We start from the raw sequence: 20,350 nt of genomic DNA on the forward strand, positions 1-20,350 counted from the left end.
AGAAAAAAGTCAGTGATGATATCTATCAACTATGTCACTTCCAGCATTTACATGCATTTAGTTTACTTTAAACTATCTTTTAGTAAAGCCTATGAATGTAAACCATGAAGTTGTTTGCCCTTAACTTAAATCATTTTGTAATAATCGTAACAAAACTGCAGCAATTTAACGTAATGTAACTGCTTAGTGTTCAACAACCAGCGGTTGAATGGGCTGATAATAATTGAGGTTTTCATTGAGTTAATACTCAGAACACCTGCAGTTGCCACATGGGAAATAACATGATGGCACAACATTTAGGAAACACCTTGATGTGTAATGCATTTCTTAATGTGGCAGGTGTGTCAGTGTCAGAGCAGACACAGAGACGACAAGAACTGAGCGTGCCGTTGAGGAAGTAAAGTGAAAAGAAGTGAAAAAGAAAAAAACTGAACTGAACCTGCCTCTGGATAACATTTTCCTCTGTCACATTCTTTAGATGAATAACTAAAAAGGGTGATAGTGCATTTGGTATACCCAACATTTTGTCCCTCTATTTAATGTAAATACATTTTCCTATTCAATGCAAAGCAATTAATACAAGCATAAATTCTATACTCAAACTACCAATCTCAGATAAAACAAGAAACTTCTGTTGAGAGTTTTAAGAATATTTTTTATAATTTTGCTTTTAATTAACTACACCTTTATCTAATACCATTTTGATTAATTTACATTCATTTTATATCTTGCATACTTGTTTTATGGTTTTAATATTTTCCTAATACTTTTTCCACAAAACAAGAACAGTTAACTCACAATTAAGCTTTGGCTGAAGGTTTCTTTTGTATAACTTAGACTAATTTTTAGGAATTTACTTTTTTTGTTTTTTGTCCTTTTATTCCCCTTGTTATTGTTTTATTTCTATTGTAAGGCATTGTGAGTTGTATTTTATTTTATTAAGGTGCTGCATAAATAATGTTTATTATTATCACCACTGTTACCTCTCCAACATGGTGTCAAAATCATTAAATCAGCCTGAAGCATTATAGTGTCAGCTAAAAAGAAAAAAAAAAGGAAATTGTGTCAGACTGAACAGAAGTTACATTTGTTGTGAACTCTCATGTGACCTGTGTTACGTCAACACTTGCGTATGATGTGATGTTCTTTTTATTACAGCAATGTCAGGAAATCTGCTTATAAAACTTCTTTATCTGATTGTACAATTTCATCATACACAACAGTTATTACAAGAACTCTAACTGACAAATTGATGAATGACGTTCCTGGGTGTTGTGCAATGTGCAATTATGTTACATTTATTCTGAAAGTCATAGCTTTGATGAAATGTCAGGGGGGGAAAACAGATTTTCTGTCTTTTAAGGATTCTCTTTTGCCACATTTTCTTATGTTTTTGCAGTCCACAGATACTTTTGGATGGACGTTTGGTGGAAACCTGCCAACTGGAGCATCTATAATGTCAATTAATCGGTTAATCGCTGCATGCATACATGGGCAAAAAAACAACAAAAAAAATAAAATAAAATATATATATATATATATATATATATATATATATATATATATGCAGTACTATGCAAAAGCCTGTTTTGATAACGGACTTTTTTATTTTGAAAGGACGAAAAGAGACTTCCTGTGGATCATTAAACTAACTCACGTGAGGTGTCTTGCATATTTAAGTGTGTGTTGTGTTTAAATAAGTTTTGGATAGAATTAAACCTAGTAAATCATGCTAGCAAGGTGTGATACAGTAAGCTAGTTTTGCTCAGATTAATACTCTTGTATTTCTGTGTGTTTATAATTGTTATTGCAACTTTCAGTTTGCAACCTGTAACTTTATCCAACTTAATTCTCAGCTCACTGGCTTATTCACGTACAGCCGCAGAACTGAACGATCGGCCGTGTTTCATTCAGTGAGTACTGATACACAGTCATAGATAAAATTAAAAATGAAAAAATACACAGATCGATTAAAAATTCCATGTGATCGACTAAATTCTTAACGACCATTAATCGATCATCGATTAACTATTCCCATCCCTAATCTGGACATTAAACATGAATGCGTAATGACTATTACTGGATTTGTATTTCAATACAATATATATAATAGTTATAATTATAATAAATCTGTCCAAATGACTCTGTCTGCAAAAAAGAATCTTTCTGATTTTTAGGGCTGACTGTTCACACTATTTTTAGCAAGTGTCCAAATTGGATATGGTTCTGTTCAGACTGTGCCACATTATTGACTGATCTGACAGGTTGCCATAGTAACAGCGTCAAAACCAATCTGAGTGCTTGGACCGGTTCAGACTGAGACGCATCTGTCCTCATCTCCGCATCTGGATTTCATGTGATTTGTGACTGTTCAGACTTCAAAAGAGCCATCAAGTTCCAATCTGGATGGGCTAAAAATCATATTTTGGCTGGCAGTCTGAATGCGGCCAAAGAGCAGTTTGAGAGTTAAGTTAAAAAATTCAGATTCAATCAACCGAAGTGTCCACATAAAAACTGACCATTAAATATCAGGCTTACGACTGAATGACAATGGGTTTAAATGTTAAAGTTGTACAGTAAAGTCAGAGCACACGGTGAGTGGACGCGGTGTTTTGCCCCAGAGGTAATGATAATGCCACCGGAGCGGTGCACAGAGATGTGGATGGCATTTAAGCACAATTGAGTTCTTTTATCGACCTTTAATTCTGTGACCTGCACCACTGAGAGGTCTGATGAATTACTGTGGGTTATCATGGAACCCAGATGTTGAATTTCAAGTGTGGGGTGGGTCACGGTGGAGGGGACAGAGGGGCTCGTACACAAATACAAACATTATTGATGAAACATTATAAACTGGTTTTGTGCTTAAGCTTCAGATTAAAGCACATTATCATTACTGCACCTTATAAAAGAGATACATCCACATACTGATTACACACAGTTCACAGTTATTTACACTCCAGTCTCTCTGCAGATTAATTCATCTGACACTCTGTAATGGTTCCTTGTGAAACCAGGTTAGGAAGTGAGAAATTGCTGCTGAGCCTTAAAAAAATGCAAGACTGTCTTCAACTTATTTTCCTCTCCGACTTTCCAACATATGGAAGGAGGACATCTTTTCTAAATTGGGGTATAGCCTGAAGCAATATCCCTGCTGAGTTTTTAAATTTAAGTTTGGCTAATTTATTCCAAAAAGAGCACAAAAGGAGAATTTATAATGATCAATATAGTTCTCTGTTCTGTTACGCTGAAGCGAGCAAAGTTATTTTTGTGCACTGAAATGTCAGAGACAATGATTTATGTAAAATACAGCCTCGGCTAAGGTCCTTGTGTCTCTTAGAAAAGAGGCAAAGACAAAGTATCTCTTATCATGCTGTACATCAGACCTATAAACTTATATCACCACAGTATTCATGCACAAACAAAACTCAACCAGAGTAGCCCAAAGTTTTCCCGAGACCTCATTCAGAGGCGTCTGGAAGAAACCTGCCAACTGGAGTATCTATAACGTTAACGATCAACTAATTAATTAACAGCAATATACACTACCGGTCAAAAGTTTTAGAACACCCCAATTTTTCCAGTTTTTTATTGAAATTCAAGCAGTTCAAGTCAAATGAACAGCTTGAAAGGGTACGAAGGTAAGTGGTGAACTGCCAGAGGTAAATAAAAAAAGGTAAGCTTAACCAAAACTGAAAAATAATGTACATTTCAGAATTATACAAGTAGGCCTTTTTCAGGAAACAAGAAATGGGTTAACAACTTAACTCTATGGAGTCTTGGGCTATTTTGTCCATTTTTGAATTCTTTTCATGTCTTTGTAAGTCATTTTGTGTCTTTTTTTGGTAATTTTGTGTCTTTTTTTTAGTCATTTTGTGTCTTTTGGCGTCTTTTTTTGTAATTTTGTTTCTTTTTTTGGTCGTTTTGTGTCTTTTTTTAGTCCTTTAGTCCAACATAAAATGTGATTTTGAATCTTTTTTTTTACTTTCAAAACACTACCATGCTCAATCAACAATTTTAAATGTTGCAAATGTGCATTAATTTCAGAGTACACTGAGACATTAAACTGCATAATTTTCAATTAAATTCTGGAAAAGTTGGTGTGTTCTAAAACTTTTGACGAGTAGTGTATATGTATAATAATATACAGTACTATGCAAAAGCCTGTTTTGATAACAGACGCTATTATTTTGAAAGGACAAGAAGAGACTTCCCGTCGATCGTAAAACTAACTCAAGTGAGATTAAACTAAGGATAACATCAAGGAGTTCAATGTTTTATGTTTTAGCCACCAAAGAGACATGAGGTTAGTTTTCACAGTAATCTTGCATATTTAAGTGTGTTTTGTGTTTAAATTAGATTTGGATAAAATTAAACCTAGTATTTCATGCTAGCAAGGTTGGATACAGTAAACTACTTTTGCTCAAATCAATCCTCTTGTATTTCTGTGTGTTTTATAATTGTTATTGCAACTTTCAGTTTGCAAACTGTAGCTTTATCCAACTTAATTCTCAGCTCATTAGCTTATTGATGTACGGCCGCAGAACTGAACGCTCGGCCGTGTTTCAGTTCAGTGAGTACTGATATGCATACATAGAAAAAAAATAAAAAATAAAAAAATACACAGATTGATTAAAAATTCAATGTGATCGAACAAATTCTTAACGACCATAATCATTGATTAATTATTCCCATCACTAGGCCTGAGTATGTTAAATTAGTGCCTTAGCAAAATCTTTTATGTTACCAAGATTAGCTGCCAAAGCAAGTAGCCCTCACACTTTTTGGTATTTTCCTCACATTGACCTTTGCTTTACCGTTCTGTGTGGTATTTATGTTTCCAAATGAGGCAATAATGCTTAAACTGTAAATAAACTATCCTTATCAAACACTCTTCAGCCAGCTGATACATCTAAATAAGCTGCTTTAGAATATATATAAAAGGTTTCTCCTGACTTTGTTCAATCCCTGCAGACGTCTGAGGGCAGAAAGAGACACGTTGATAAATCTGCAGCCTCTGATTCACAAGCACACTGCCATTTCGCCCGAACACCCACTGTGTTTACAATCATTAAGTTCCATTCAAATGACACCAGGGTACTGCAAAATAACCCCACACACCTCTATATACATCACACGCTCCGTTATAACTTGGTATTCTGCCCATTTGTGCGTCACAGCCTCCTTTTTCACTTCTTTACAAGAAAAAAAAATCTGTGTTTCATGTTTTCTTCTTGATGGGCATTATAAAGCAAAAGCTACTGTGTCACATTTTAGGATATGATGTAACCGTTTGCAACATGAAATACAGTAGAATTATGACTGAAATGAGTGATGTGATAATATAAACCGATAAAAATAAACATGACCAAACATTCCTGAGAAGATGACAATAAACTAAACCTGTGATTCTGTGTTAGGGCTGGGCGATATGGCCCCAAAAGAATATCACGATATTTCAGGCTATTTTTGCGATAACGATATTCTTGACGATATTACCAAATACTTAAAAATATATAGAAAATATGTTTTTTTTAGTCTGTATAAATAAATAAAAATCTAAAATGTAGTGTGAAGTGCAAATCTCAACAGTTGCCAAATACAAAAAAAATTACTCTTGAGTATGAGAAAATAATAAAAATAACCATTTAGGGGTTTCGGGGGCATATTTTAATGACATTTTGTAAAGGAGAATAAAGGTTATTGTATGTTTAATTTAAGGCATCTTATTTTGACAGTCTTCTTGTAAGTTCTGTGGTGGATTCTGTTAACACACTGTGCTCTTATTTTGAAAGCTGCATGTGTTTAGTGACAGAGAGTAAGTAGCTTTTTGTGATTAAAACAACTTTAGTTGTTAGCTAATGTTAGGTCGTGGCTAACAAAATGCATAATGCAGCAGTGTGTTTGGAGGGCAGCTCGGTATATTCAGTTGTGTGAGTGTCAACCTTACGCCACTACATCAAGAAGAAGGAATGTTGCCAATATCATGATATGTATTTTTTTTTTAACCATAAAAAAAATATACCGATATTATCGTGAATGATACGATATGGCACACCCCTATTCTGTGTTAATCATTACAATTTTCTACTGTATCACTGCTTCCTTTCTGTGGCTGGTAGCTTATCTGTGTCATTTACACCCGAAAGCCTCGGTGAGGATTCATACAGACATCAGGGAATGGTTCCAGGTTATTTATGATTATAAACAGACTAAATGATAACACTGGTCAACTATAAATACGTGGTTAACTTCTCCTATACCTATACTTACCCTGTCATAAAAACAAGAAAAAATAAATATTTTAGAAGTCTTTCAAAAGCTTGTTCAAAACAAAAATTTTATTGTTGTTTATTTGGCAAATAACAAACTGAATTCTACTTTTATACCCAAATTTGAGCCGGCTCAGTCGGCTTCTCTGAGGAGTCAGAAATTAATCACTAAAACTCTCTTTTATGTTCAGGAATGCAAGTACATAAATATAATTTGACATCTTTATCAAGAAATAATAATGTGCTTTACTATTTTATTTTTTTTTAAACGTATTTTTGTAAAACAGTACATTTTAACCCTTTATCGGGCAAATAACTATATTTGGTAACTCCAGTGGATATCAGTGGGGGGGTAATATTTCGAGAAAAAAGTTGCAAATTTACTAGAATCAAGTGGAAAATTTACAAGAAAAAAAAGTTGCAGATTTAAGAGATTTTAAGTGGAAAATCCGTGCGAAAAAAGTTGCAGATTTACGAGAAAAAAGTGGGGAAAAAAGCAACTTTTTTCTTGCAGATTCACCACTTTAAATCTCATAAATCTGTGCATTTTTTTCTCGTAGATTTGCCACTTTAATCTCTTTTTACACATTCTGGCAGTATCTAATATCCTCCAATATTCTCTAGGGTTGAAATTTGGAATTTGCAAGTATTTCAATGAGTGCCCTATTAAGGGTTAAAGAGAGCTTCTACATACTGGTGATGAAACATAAAAAAATATTTTGGTAATTACTTATTTAAGCACTGTATATTTATAACATATAGGAATACATACATTGGTGAAAACTACTGTGTGTTGATAGTGAAAGTGAAATAGTTGTGTAATTGCTGCTTTTTGGATTTTTTATTTTGTTAGCAAAAACAAACAAAAGAACACAGAATGTTATCAAATAACTATTTCAGCAGGAAGCGAGCCAGTGGGGAATTGGGAGTTGTCTTTGCTTTTTGGGTTGTTAAACACTAAGATTTGCCATAATGGTCTTGGTGAGTAATTTCACACTAAAATGTTTAATTGGGGAGGGGATCAGAATGATTCAAAGCCCCAGACAACTGCTTATTTACATTTACATTTAGTCATTTAGCAGACGCTTTTATCCAAAGCGAGTTACAGGAAGAGTAAAAACAAACAATCAAGGTATAGTGTAATAATAATTAGTGCATCAATAAGTGCTAGTGACAATTCTTTGAGGAGTAGAATTATCGTGTGGTGCTAGGAGAGAAGATGCTCTCTGAAGAGCTGGGTCTTCAGGAGGTTTTTAAAGGTAGAGAGGGACGCTCCTGCTCTGGTAGGAACTGGTAGTTTGTTCCACCAGCGGGGAACAAGAAATGCAAAGAGTCTGGATTGCCTTGGACCAACGGGGGGCAGAGCCAGGCGCCGTTCATTGGAAGAGCGCAGCTGTCGTGAGGTAGCATATGCCTGAATCAGGGCGTTCAGGTAGGTAGGAGCAGTACCGGAGACAACTTTGTAGGCCAGCATTAGAGATTTGAATTTGATGCAGGCTGCAACAGGAAGCCAGTGGAGCTCAATGAGCAGCGGTGTGACATGTGACCTTTTTGGCTGGTTGTAGACCAGGCGCGTCGCCGCTTATGAACTTATAGAGTTCACCTAAGATTATCTCAGATCCGGTGGATGATCAGAGGGGTTTTAAAGGAGCCAGTGTGACCCTGAGGTCTGCTCTCCCTGCCCTGACATCACCCCCATCCAGGACAATAAAGGGGAGTCACATTCCAAGACAAACCTCTGATAAAAGGAATATAGAGACATTTCCTTGGAGTTTTCTTAAATGGTTTCTACGGTTAAAGAATGTAAAAAAAAATAAATGTAAAAAAAGGAATACATCTGTGCTTTTAATTTGGCATGATTATTACAATACGATTTTATCCCAAAACTTGAATCACGATACGATATTATTGCAATTTTAAGCATTTTGTGATATGGTGAGTATTGAGATAGAATATATTGCAATTTAACTTAACTGCATTTTTTTGTCCACAAAATGAAATTCAATCAAGAATTGTTTTGTCAAATAAGAGAACCTTCTCAGTCTATTCATCTCACTTCAGTCTTTTTATTTCTCCACAAGGAGAGTCAAACCCACAGACTGACAAACAAAGTATTCAGTCAAATTCAACTTAACTGATATCAAACATGTATGGACGACAACAACTGCAACATTTTCTCAAACTTTCCTCAACTTTAAGCTTCACTGCTCTGAATTATTTTGAGTGAAACATAAAATAGCCTGACTTTGCTTATTTCGACAACTTCACAAGACGAGATCCTGATGCATATGGTGCCTATAGATTCCTTAGATCTTCTAGTTTCAAATGATACCAGTATCTCCAGTATAATTCTACAAGTGAAACCGCTACGGCCTCCAAAAAAAAATACTGATGACCCACTGGATCGCTGAATATTGATACTTGGCGGCCATGAAAACTTTCTCCAACCATTCGTACCATTGTGGGTCATATGTTGCACATGCTGGGTATGAGTATTATTGTTGATTTTATGTTTTTTTACGATTTTTTGTTTTTATTTGTACATGCATATTTTATTTTGTGCGGACAGTACATTTTACATTTTATTTTATTTATTTTTATCCCATTTTAATTTATTTTATCTTATTGCATGTTACTGTTCTATTGTTTACTACATCTCTTTGTATTGTGTTATCTATTTATTGTTTGTGCAGCACTTTGGAAACCTTGTGTTTGCTAAAATTGTGTTATATAAATAAAGTGGATTGGATTGGATATTAGCAGTACTGTGCAAAAGTTTTAGCAGGTGTGAAAAAATACTGTAAAATAAGAATTCTTTCAAAAGTAGAAGTGTATATTTTTATCAATTAACAAAATGCAAAGTGAGTGAACAGAAGAAAATCTAAATCAAATCAATATTTGCCTTCAAACTAGCATCAATTCTTTAAGGCATTTCTTTCACACTAGCCAAAGACTAACTATATCTGAGTTCAGGCTTTCTGAATAGCATGTACACTAATGTGCTGTAATGTGTGTGTTTGAGACTGCTTTCTCACCATCGCAGCACTCTTCATGACGTGGCTAATGATCACGATGACTCGTCCTCTGTAGTTCTGAAGGGTCCCTGTTGCAGGACACTGCACCAGCTCACCGTCAGGGCTGAACGCTGAGCTGAAGGGAATATTGATGCTGCCAGAAATATGGCCTCTGCTGAAGCTGGAGGCGGTGAAGTTAAGGAGCAGAGCGTTGAACAGGGACGACACCTGCCTGGGACCAAGGCCAAAGAAGGAGGGGAACCTTGGTTTTTTTCTTCCCATGCAGGGAAAAGTAACGATAATATCCTTGGGCAGCATGAATACAATGAACAGCATGAAACAATATCAAGTCAGTCAGATGATAATAGGCTAATTAGAGTGCTTGTTAAACTGCGTATCAGGCTGACATCCAATACAAAAAGTATGTAAGATGAGCTTCATGATAGCTCTGTGGGAAAAAAATCACTTCTACCTGAAGGGAGGGAAGGATATAGGGGGAAAAAGGAGAACGGATAGGATCTTAGTGAGGGATTTGCTGGAAAAAACAGATTGAGTATCAGCAGAGGGATAGTGAACAACCCCAGAGTGGTATGTAATAGAAAAATAACTCTTGAGAAAAGCAGGTTGTCCTTTTTCTGGAAGCATTTTATTGCTACATATATTAAGACAAGCAGTGGCGGTTCTACACAGGGGCCTACAGGGGCCACTGCCCCTGTGAAGAAACCCTTGGCCCCTGCTGTGGCCCCTGTGTCAAATTAATAATGAAATGATCAATGTAAAACGATGAATGACGGAACAATTCTTACCTATTTTCTATTCAAACAATATTGCATTGTACACAAAAGGAACCCAAAATGTGTACATTGTGTAGTTAAATAAAAGCAATATAAAAAAAATTAATTCTGCACAAAGATGAGAAATATCATTGCCGTACAAAAATAACTGTTCTTGTTGGTAAGTCTCATTGTTTCAATCAATGTTTTTGTATCTTCCAAATATGCTTAAATTAGATTTTTAAATAGAGTAAAATAAAGGTTTTGAATGCTGAAATATCATCTTTTGCAGTTTTTAAATATGCCTGATAAAACACTGGCCCCTCCTTGGCCCCCACCGTAAAATTGGTCTAGAACCGCCACTGAAGAAAAGTGGTTCTTCTTTCTCAGTCAAATGACTAAACCACACCAGCCGCCACAAGATCATGTAGCGCCTTGTTACATAGTTAGTATAATCCACGAGCTGGCAAATCCTATTGTGGTTCATTCAGCCTTCGAATTACAAGAAGCATATGACAGTTGTTTTTACAGCAGAGAATAACCACCAGGTACCTAGACAGACAAATCTAGATTAACCCGGCAGAGGTCTTAATTTAATCCACTTTTTGTGACCGCAGACACCCACAACAGAGCTTTGCCTGAGATCACAATAAAGGTGAACTAGGGTTGCCAAATCCTGTGAAAGTGGTCAAATCCCTTTTGTCTATGCCATTTAGCCTGAGGAGCTTCCATCTATAAGGAGGCTCCAGTGGAGGAATTTGGCTAGAGGAATCGCCATTTCAAAATCCTTACTCTATCCACTAATCCTTATTGATTAATGGCTCTTTAACCCCTTTAGACCATTACCATTCCACTGATCTGAAGGATGAGACTCACCCACTCAGGTCCAATGCAAGTTGTGCAGGCAGGGCTATCTGGGCCACTATACTCCTAGTAATAAATAAAAACTGTTGTTCTGCAAAAGCAAAACTAATTTATTTGTGTAATATTGTAATATTGTGCAGAGCTACAAAAAAAGATGGATAAAGAGGGTATTGAATGTGACAAGCAGTAAGGATTTTCATTTTTAATCTAAAGGATTTACAGGGACTTTGTTTGTCTGCAAGACCTACATTCATGTGTGTGTATCAAACAATGCATATTGTCGCCGTCATGTGAAAACCATGTATCTCCAAAATGTCAACTAGAGAGTAAAAGAAATACAGCCTTATTTTTGTTTGTTTTTTGGGCAATTTCAGCTTGCTTTTTGCAATATTAATTGTTTATTTAGCAGAAAGGAATACTTAACTCCCAAAGGATCATTTGCATATCAATTACTGACTCTGTGTTACCTTGAATTTGTGAAGAAAGAAAACTTTTTGTTGTTGTTGTTGTTGCATGCCTTTAAGGTAAATCAAAAAATGTCAGAAAAATATGGTTGCCCTGAGAGCTTGCAGCGCTGCAACTTAAGAAAACACATGCAAATACACAGAACACAAGCAAATTGAGAAAACATCAACAATTTGACAACACAAGTGCAGCATTTCGAAAACGCGCTGCAAGGACCACAACACAACATTAGTGTTTCCGGAGTTATTTCAAGATAAAGTAATTTTCACTGTCATAATGTTATAACGTGAAGTTATCCCGATAATTTCAATGTTACAACGATCATACCGTGCTAACTTTAGCCGGCGATCAATAGCGTGCAAACGTTAGCGGGCTAACATGACCAAGACCAACTTGGTGCCGTTGAGAGAGACCAACTAAAATGTGTATCATTAATTTATTGTATTTATTATATATAGCATGAAATTATCATTATTTTGAAATAACTAATGTCACAAGCGTGTCCAGACGTGTGCATCACTTTTAAGAGTCCTCTGGAAACACTTCTGTTGTGTTCTGGTCCTTGCAGCGCGGTTTCTAAATTCTGCGCTTGTGTTGTCAAATTGATGAAGATGTTTTCTCAATTTGTGTATTTGCATGTGTTTTCTTAAGTTGCAGTGATGTGAGCTCTCAGGGCCACCGTAGAAAACTCTTGATGAATGGAAGTAAACAGAGGCCGTGTTTCATACAAGTCTCATTTATCCAATTGTATGCTCAGTATATCCCAAACACATACATTTTTGCTAAAACCTTGCAATTTAAAACACTTCCTCATAATAGGGCTGGGTGATTGAACAAATATCTTGACTATCAGCGATTTTTTTTGTCCTTTTATTTCCCAAATGTAATGTTATGCCTCTGAAGAAGAGCCATGGCTCTGATGGCTGTGACATTCCCGGATGCGGTGCATGGAAGAATCCAGAGATAACTGCTGTTCAGCAGGAAGCTGCATTAACAGAGTGTGGAGATTATCAACTGTGCAGTATATATACCACCCAGGGTGAAGAGAGCCTACTCAGTGACAGACTTGCATTCAGCGAGCTAACACAGTAGCACAAAGAGGCCAGCAAAAAGAGACAGAGAGACAGCAAAGAAAAACAGCAGTCAGTAGACAATCTCACTCAGTGAATGAAGGATTTATTTCAACCAAACCAGAGTTGTTTTTGGTTGGAACAGTGGAAAGACTAACTAATCAAGATGGGTTTGGTGAGTTATTCTGTTTCTGTCAAGTCTGACTAAAGTGTGTTTTATGAAGACTTAACAAGGCAATTGGAATGTTGGTTGGAAAAAAAATTCTCAGATGCATACATTTTTGCATTTTCTCTGGTTTGGATTCTTCACACTGAAGCCATGCAACAAAAATAGTTTACAAATTCAAGGAGCACAAGGTGAGTAATTGATATATACAAACGATACTTGTGCGGGTGAAGTATTCCTTCAAAAAGCAAGATAGAAGAAGATAGAAGATATTCTCTATTCATAAAGGATCACTTACTTGTGCTCTCACTTTGACTGATAAGTGGTTTTCTTTCAACAGCAGACACTCACATGCCCACACATACTGTACACCCAGTGGCACTCAGCTGTAGCAAAGAAACGCATCTCTTGATATAGTCAGGTTGCATAACAGCTTTTAATTAATAATGTCAGCTACATCCTACATTAAAATGTATTGGTCTTGGTTATCAGCAGTGTTCCATAAGAGGAAACTATGATTTACCCATAAGGACAGAAGACTGTATTTTGCTCGGGTTCACAGTCTAATCTCCACTACTTTATGCCCCCCGTCTCCCAGACTGCAGGATGTGGTGAGGTAGCCTGGGTGGATATGAAGGGCCTAACTGTATGTTGCAGAAACTGGCACCACATAATTGAAGTAGAATACCCATCATAAACCTGCCCCTACTTGCCTTAAATGGGAATCAAGCCATTTCACTTTCTGTGCCTGTGATTCAATATAAAACTCTGCAAAGCACTGGCCCTGGCTCAAGAGGTAAGCATGAGATCATTGACGCTGTGCAACTGCATGCACACATGAACCGTGTGCAGATTCTGCTACAGTGGCCCTCATTTATTAAGAAATGTAGAAATGTGGATGTGGAGTGCAGATCTGAGCGTATATTTTGTCTTACGACAGGGTTCACGTATGATTTGTCAAACGTTCATGACCCGCCAATCACAGCGTGAGAATGGTCGGCTGTTGGTAAATGTGGTGGCTGAGAACAAGCGTCATTTGAATGTCACACCTTAAAGATTATGACACCAAAGGACACAATATTGTCAAAAAGAGGGTTTTTTTTAAAACTCACCTTCATTAGCAAAGTGCAATGAGACAAATAACAACAGGAGCGAAATACATTTTACAGAAATACGCAGCAACGGGGATTTATGGAATAAAAAGTATATACTCAAACAAGTTCAGTAAGAATTTTAAATTTGGAGCGCATTTTCCATGGCTTTTTGGTTGCAGCCAGGAGGTAAACAATGTTTTAACGTAAGTTTTAATTCCAAAAGAAGAGGAATGTCTCAGAGGCAGAAAGTGAAACAATGACATCCAACAGGTGCAACAGAACAAACTGGTTTTGTTTGGCAGCATAAAAAGTGAAAAGGAATTTCTCTGTCTTGGCTCCCAAATGGTGGAACGAGCTCCCCACCGACATCAGGACCTCAGACAGCCTGTACATCTTCCGCCGCAGGCTGAAGACCTATCTCTTCCAACAATACCTCGGTTAAGTCATGGTCACCTAACAGATATATATGTTTAAAAAAAAAAAAAAAAAAAAAAAAAAAAAAAAAAAATTCTTCTTCTTTTCTCTTCTTTTCTTCTTTAACATATAGCACTCCTTAGCAATGACAGTTAGCTCTTAAAGTTGTGTACTTACTCGATTCCTATGGTCTATGTCTAGTACCATCAGGTTGAATGCACTTATTGTAAGTCGCTTTGGACAAAAGCGTCTGCTAAATGACATGTAATGTAATGTAATGTAATGAAATCAGTGTTGCTGTCAGCAGAGTAGCAGCAAACCATCCAACTCCCGGTGAGGTTGGAATATTTCATTTATACATTGTGATATATAAAGTCTAATAGCCTATATAATATCCAAATATTGTTATTATTATGATATATATTATATTTTCACTTCTTTACATTTAGTAAGAATTATGTCCCAGTCAGAGGAGTGTGTGGCAGCTCTGATTGGGAATGTTTCTATTCGGGCAGAACTGCTGGTGAAACATTTAACAGCAGAAGACAACAACATTTAATAGCCTCGGCTAGTATTCTGTTTAAATAATTTCATGTATTTATTTTTGATGATGTCTCGTAATAAATGGTATAGCCTAAACATGCTTTGATTTGTCACCATTATAAAAAAAACACGGCAGAGTTTTATCAGCTTCAGGCGTCGATACAATAGTCTAAGATCAATTCTCCATCTCAGACGTGTGGACTTCACGCTGCGTACACAAGCTGAGACCAGACGTGAGATCTGATCGTACCCTCCGCTAACGTCCAAACTGATAAATGCCGAGCTTTGCGTAGAAATGGCCGTACGTCCACTTTACACTCACTTTCTGTCGTACGCTCATTTCATAAATGAGGGCCAGTGTGTCTATTTAACTCACAAAATATTCATGAGTGTATGGAAACATGACTCTTTATCAGCTATTAAAAAGACACCAATGTTTGGTGAAACACATCACCTAGCAAATGAATGATACATCTGTACCAAACATGACGTATAAAAACAACCTGCATACATTCAGAGATGCATGAATCAAGAACTTTTACAGAAATCTGGCATACCCTCAAGTACATAAAGGAACCTGACTGAACAAAAGCAGAGTGTATCTGTATTTCAGCCAGGTATAGTGGAGGAGATCACCATCAGAGTGTCCACAGTGCACAACGTGTCCATCCATCAGGGTCAGCGGGCTACGCAAATCCTTCCAGACGTCCCTCTCCACATCAACGTCTTCCAGCTCCTCCTGGGGAACCCTGAGGCGCTGCCAGGCTAGATGAGATACATAATCTCTCCTAAGTGTCCTGGGTCGACCCCGGGGGCCTCCTGCCAGGTGAACATGCCCAGAAAACCTCTATCAGGAGGCGCCCAGGAGGCTTTCTAACCAGATGCCTGAACCACCAGCAACTGTACTCCGAACTCCTTGACGTCTGAGCTCCACACCCTAATTTAGGGCTGAACCCAGCCGCCCTAATGACCACATAGTGCGTAGTTTAAACTTAATCCACTGACTCCATCTGTTTAGTACTTGACAACATGAATAATTGTCACAATCAGTGTTTTTTTAATCATCCAGCCTACTAGATTGATTAGAATATTTCTACCACCGTCTATATTTACAACCCTTCCTACACAGTTTCTTGTCTTCTCCCCCTTGCTCCCTTTTTTCATTCATTAACACAACTTTTTTTTTTCATGCACACAAATAATAGCAACACTATGAATATCTTCCAGGAGAGACAGTCTGAAAGCGTGGGTGGTTATTGCATCTCCCTCTCCCTCTCCCTCCTCTCCTCCCTGACAGACAGATTTTCAGTCAGCCATCCGCTGCAACCCTTCGGAACAATTATAAACACTTTTGCTTTGCAAAGTATTTGGACAACACATTGCAGGAAACACTTCTTTACCGCGGAGAACAACTAACACAACTAACAACCCCTAAGCTGGAATAAGAGTTTAATGATTATTCCTTTTAATTGGTGATTAAACACTGTAAATGTAGTACTGATGCCTCTATATGACCTACATGAGCAAACAACTTATGAGTAGCTAAGGCCATCAGTGAGAATATTTGTTATTTCTATGTAGTTACTCCTAATGCCTGTCCTGTTGACATCCAAAAAGAAAATCAGATGACCTTCAACCCGCTGCTCCTTGGAGCCAGACAGAGACGCCACGCTGCTGAAGGCCCACACCTTGTTGCTGGGCCCACTGGGGGCAAGAGAGGTAGAACCAGACCCAGAACTGAGTGGAGCAGACTGTCAGACCCTGCTGCAGCACAATTAGAGGTTTTCTAAAGGCAATCTGGTGCTCACTTGCTTTTTTGTCCACAGGCGCTGCCAAACTCTACACAAAAAAAGTTTCTTGTAGTTGCTTTAGGTCTCCTTAATTGGGAAACAGACGGACATAAAAATATATATATATTTTTATATAACCTTCTCAATCAACACTTATGGGACATCAGAAGTGTGTGGTGGTGTCTGTATCTGCAGATAACCTGCCCTCTGCATGTGCTGTCCTGCTGCAGTGACACAGAACCAGGTCTGCAGAAGCAGAAGAATTGGCATCAAGCAAGTAAATAGTGAAACTGTATTGAAGGATTTGTTTTGAAATATTGAAGCTGTCCGTTTCATTACTTTTTATTCATGTTATAAATTTACAAAAGTATATGTACTATGTACATACACAGATCAACAGCAATATTCAGAACATAGAGGAACAGCTTTGTTCCTCTATAAATTATCTATGTATATATATATATATATATATATACATATATATTATATTACAACAGTGGCAAAGTATCCTTGAGCAAGATACTGAGCCCCAAATTGCTCCTGATGCTGCGTCATTGGTGTGTGTCCCAATGGTGGCAGGTGGCACCAGTGTGCCCTGGTAGCCTCGGCCACCAGTATGAATGTGTGTGTGAATGGGCGAATGAGCGTAGTGTGTAGTGTAAAGCACTTTAGATAAAAGCGTTATATAAGTGCACCCCATTTACAAACAGCAACAGACAAATCCTAGTCACCGTGCCTTTATGCAGCAGAAAGCTTCAAGTTGGAGCAGGTTTGCTAAAGTAAATGCTACTTTAAACAACTTTATCTGGAACTGGCAATACTGCAAATCTTAAGTATGCAAACCTACATGTCAGCAGAACATTTGTTGCTTTTGTCATCGTTGGACACAATCCCAGGATGTTCAAACAAGCTCTAGCCTGTGCACCACGTCCTGATGTGCCCCGACATTGTAAATTTTATGTGAATAATAAAATGCCACCATTATAGGGTTCAGGGATTGGGAGGTTCATGTCATAGCGACATAGAAACTGAAAAAGGATACTCCTCCACACTGCGGATGTCGACAGCAACGATTTTGGGCTTGCCGGCTTTGGTCCTTTTGGGGGGCCCGGCCAACGACAGCTCGCAGAGGTCGATTAAGTCCTCGGCGGAAATCCTCGGGGACACTTCTGCTTTCAGGTCACACAGCGCCAGAGGCTCCCGAGACTACAAGAAAGAAAGAAAGACACAGGGGATCAGATGAAGAGAAAGAAACCCGTAGTGCAGGCTTTCAGAGAATTTCTGAATATAATTTGAATAATGGAATTTTGATAAGTAATCATTGTAAAATGACACGAGAGAGACACAAAGAATAGTGCCAGATTGGATATTACTGCTTATTAAAAATCAGGAAACTAGTGATTAGGTTTATTTATATCTGATGCTATCCAGTGGCGGTTCTAGTCCAATTTTACTGTGGGGGCCAAAGAGGGACATATTAAAAAACGGCAAAGATGATATTTAAGCATTCAAAACCTTTATTTTAGCTTATTTAAAAATCTAATTTCAGTATATTTGGAAAATACAAATACATTCATTGAAACTTAACAATAACAATTATTTTTGTACGACAAAGACATTTCTCATTTTTGTGCACAATTACTTTTTTTTCCATTTTGAAAGTGCAGTACAGTAAAAATTAACTTTTTTTTATACATATAAACAAGCTTTTATTGCACGATTAAACTATTATACAATGTACACGTTCTGGGGTTCATTTTGTGTACAATGTGCCAGAGTCCTCACAAACACGAGAAAACTGGACCATATTACACCGGTCCTTGAATCACTACACTGGCTTCCTGTGAGTCAGAGGATGGATTTTAAAATCTTACTGCTGGTCTACAAAGCACTGAATGGTCTCGGACCAAATGACATGCTTGATCTGCTACCTCTCTACGAAGCATCCAGACCCCTTAGGTCATCTGGAACTGGCTTGCTGCGTGTCCCAAGAACAAGTACTAAGTGGGTGAGGCAGCTTTCAGTTATTCTGCTCCTCACCTGTGGAACAAACTACCTGCAGATCTGAGGTCTGCCCAAACGCTCAGCTCCTTTAAATCAGGGCTAAAAACACTATTGTTTACTGCAGCGTACTCTTTTACATTACATTACATAATTTAGCAGACGCTTTTGTCCAAAGCGACTTACAATAAGTGCATTCAACCTGATGGTACTAGACATAGACCATAGGAATCAAGTAAGTACATAACTTTAAGAGCTAACTGTCATCGCTAAAGGAGTGCTATATGTTAAAGAAGAAAAGAAGAGAAAAAAAAATAAGAGCTTTTTTTTAAAAAAAATATATATGTTAGGTGACCATGACATTACCGAGATATTGTTGGAAGAGATAGGTCTACTCTTAACTTTAACACTTATCTGTTGTACTCTACTGCCCTTACTTTTTAACTATGCAATGTTTGACTTGTGCTTTTTATTATTTTATCTATTTTCTTATCCTGCTGTATCTTATTTTATCTTATTTGTATTTTTATTTCCATTTCCCTGTTTTAATTGACTGTTTTTACTGTTTTCAATTGTGTCTTGCTGTTTTAATGTGTATGTAAAGCACTTTGAATGACCTTGTGTTGAATTGTGCTATACAATTAACTTGCCTTGCCTTACAATGAGATATTGTTTGAACAAAAAAAAGGTAAGAATTGTTCCATCGTTCATTGTTATAAATTGATCATTTTATTATTAATTTGACACAGTGGCCACACTCAGGAATAGAACTGCATTATATATTACCGGAAAAACCAGTATAACAGCTCAGAGAGCACCACACAGACGACCAGCAGCAGTGACCAGAACATGGTTCTTTGCCAGCTTCCACTCGCTGCCAAATGGGTTCATTAAAGCAGCGAGCCAGAGGCATGGCTGCAGGGGACTGAACCCTGCTCTCTGCCATGGTGAGCCAGTGTAATACTGTTGGAACTCCCTGATGCCCTGAAATCATTTTAAAGCATACAATCTGAAAAAATAAATGAGGATGCTGACTTTTCCCCCCCCCCAAGTTCTTTTAAAAACAAACAAACAATGTTTTGTGATAATGAGCGGTCAACAAGCAGTCCTTCACTTCTGTTCATTGATATGCAAATCAAAGAGGGGACAAACGCTAACAGTATTATCCATGAATTTCAGCACACTGTGTGAAAGCCATTTACAGAACAGAGACCGGCCAACTGCATGTCGAGAAGGTTGAATGCCAAAAAATCTGCCATCCATGAAATAAAATGTTTGAAGGCAGCTAAGTTCGTTGGTCAACTGAACAATCTTCTGTCCTCCCCGACAGTGAAGAAGTCAGTGACATCTGTGAGTCCAGAAAAGATTTGAAAGATTTATTTTTTCAGCATTCAATGGAAGAATTCTGTGCACTGTGCCTCTAAGCTAGTGACTATAAATCCAGGTATAACTGTTCTAATTAAGTTGACAAGAGATGTGTAAAGCTCTTACATTTTCCCTTACAAATTTTCTCAAACAATTGTTTTTTTGTTTCTGCTACTAATAAATATTCAGAGCCTGATTATGTTAATAGGTATTTGATTTCAAAATCTCGGTCTCACTTCTCTATAGTAGTCATTTGTATGGATAGGGTGCAGCTGCTGCATAAACATAGAGTCAGACTGGGAAAAAAGGAAGAGATTCGAGGAGTAGTGCATTGTTTTAAACAAATACCTTTATTCTGTTCTGCTGAATTATCAACAGAGAGCTCGACAATAGTTATTGTAGGAAACGAGAGAGCGAACAAGAGCACAGGCAGTGCTATATCTGCATATTCATGATGTCTTACTGCTATGACCAACAATTTGCTATGTTGCAGATAACCTTTCTCACCTCTTTCAACTT

At 37.4% G+C, this 20,350-nt stretch overlaps 1 protein-coding gene across 4 annotated transcripts in view; it reads right to left on the reverse strand.

The window, feature by feature from the left end:
- Positions 1-20,350, reverse strand: part of tbck (TBC1 domain containing kinase) — a 122,912-nt gene that overhangs the window by 1,575 nt on the left and 100,987 nt on the right. For all 4 annotated transcript variants that reach the window (XM_059341381.1, XM_059341399.1, XM_059341390.1 and 1 more), the window contains 2 exons: positions 17,508-17,671; positions 9,308-9,467 (listed from right to left, as the gene is read on the reverse strand). In XM_059341381.1, the coding sequence (XP_059197364.1) occupies positions 9,308-9,467; positions 17,508-17,671 (324 nt within the window). The remainder of the gene's footprint in view (positions 1-9,307; positions 9,468-17,507; positions 17,672-20,350) is intronic.

Source organism: Centropristis striata, chromosome 1, assembly GCF_030273125.1.
Source record: "Centropristis striata isolate RG_2023a ecotype Rhode Island chromosome 1, C.striata_1.0, whole genome shotgun sequence".
Lineage (NCBI taxonomy): Eukaryota > Metazoa > Chordata > Actinopteri > Perciformes > Serranidae > Centropristis > Centropristis striata.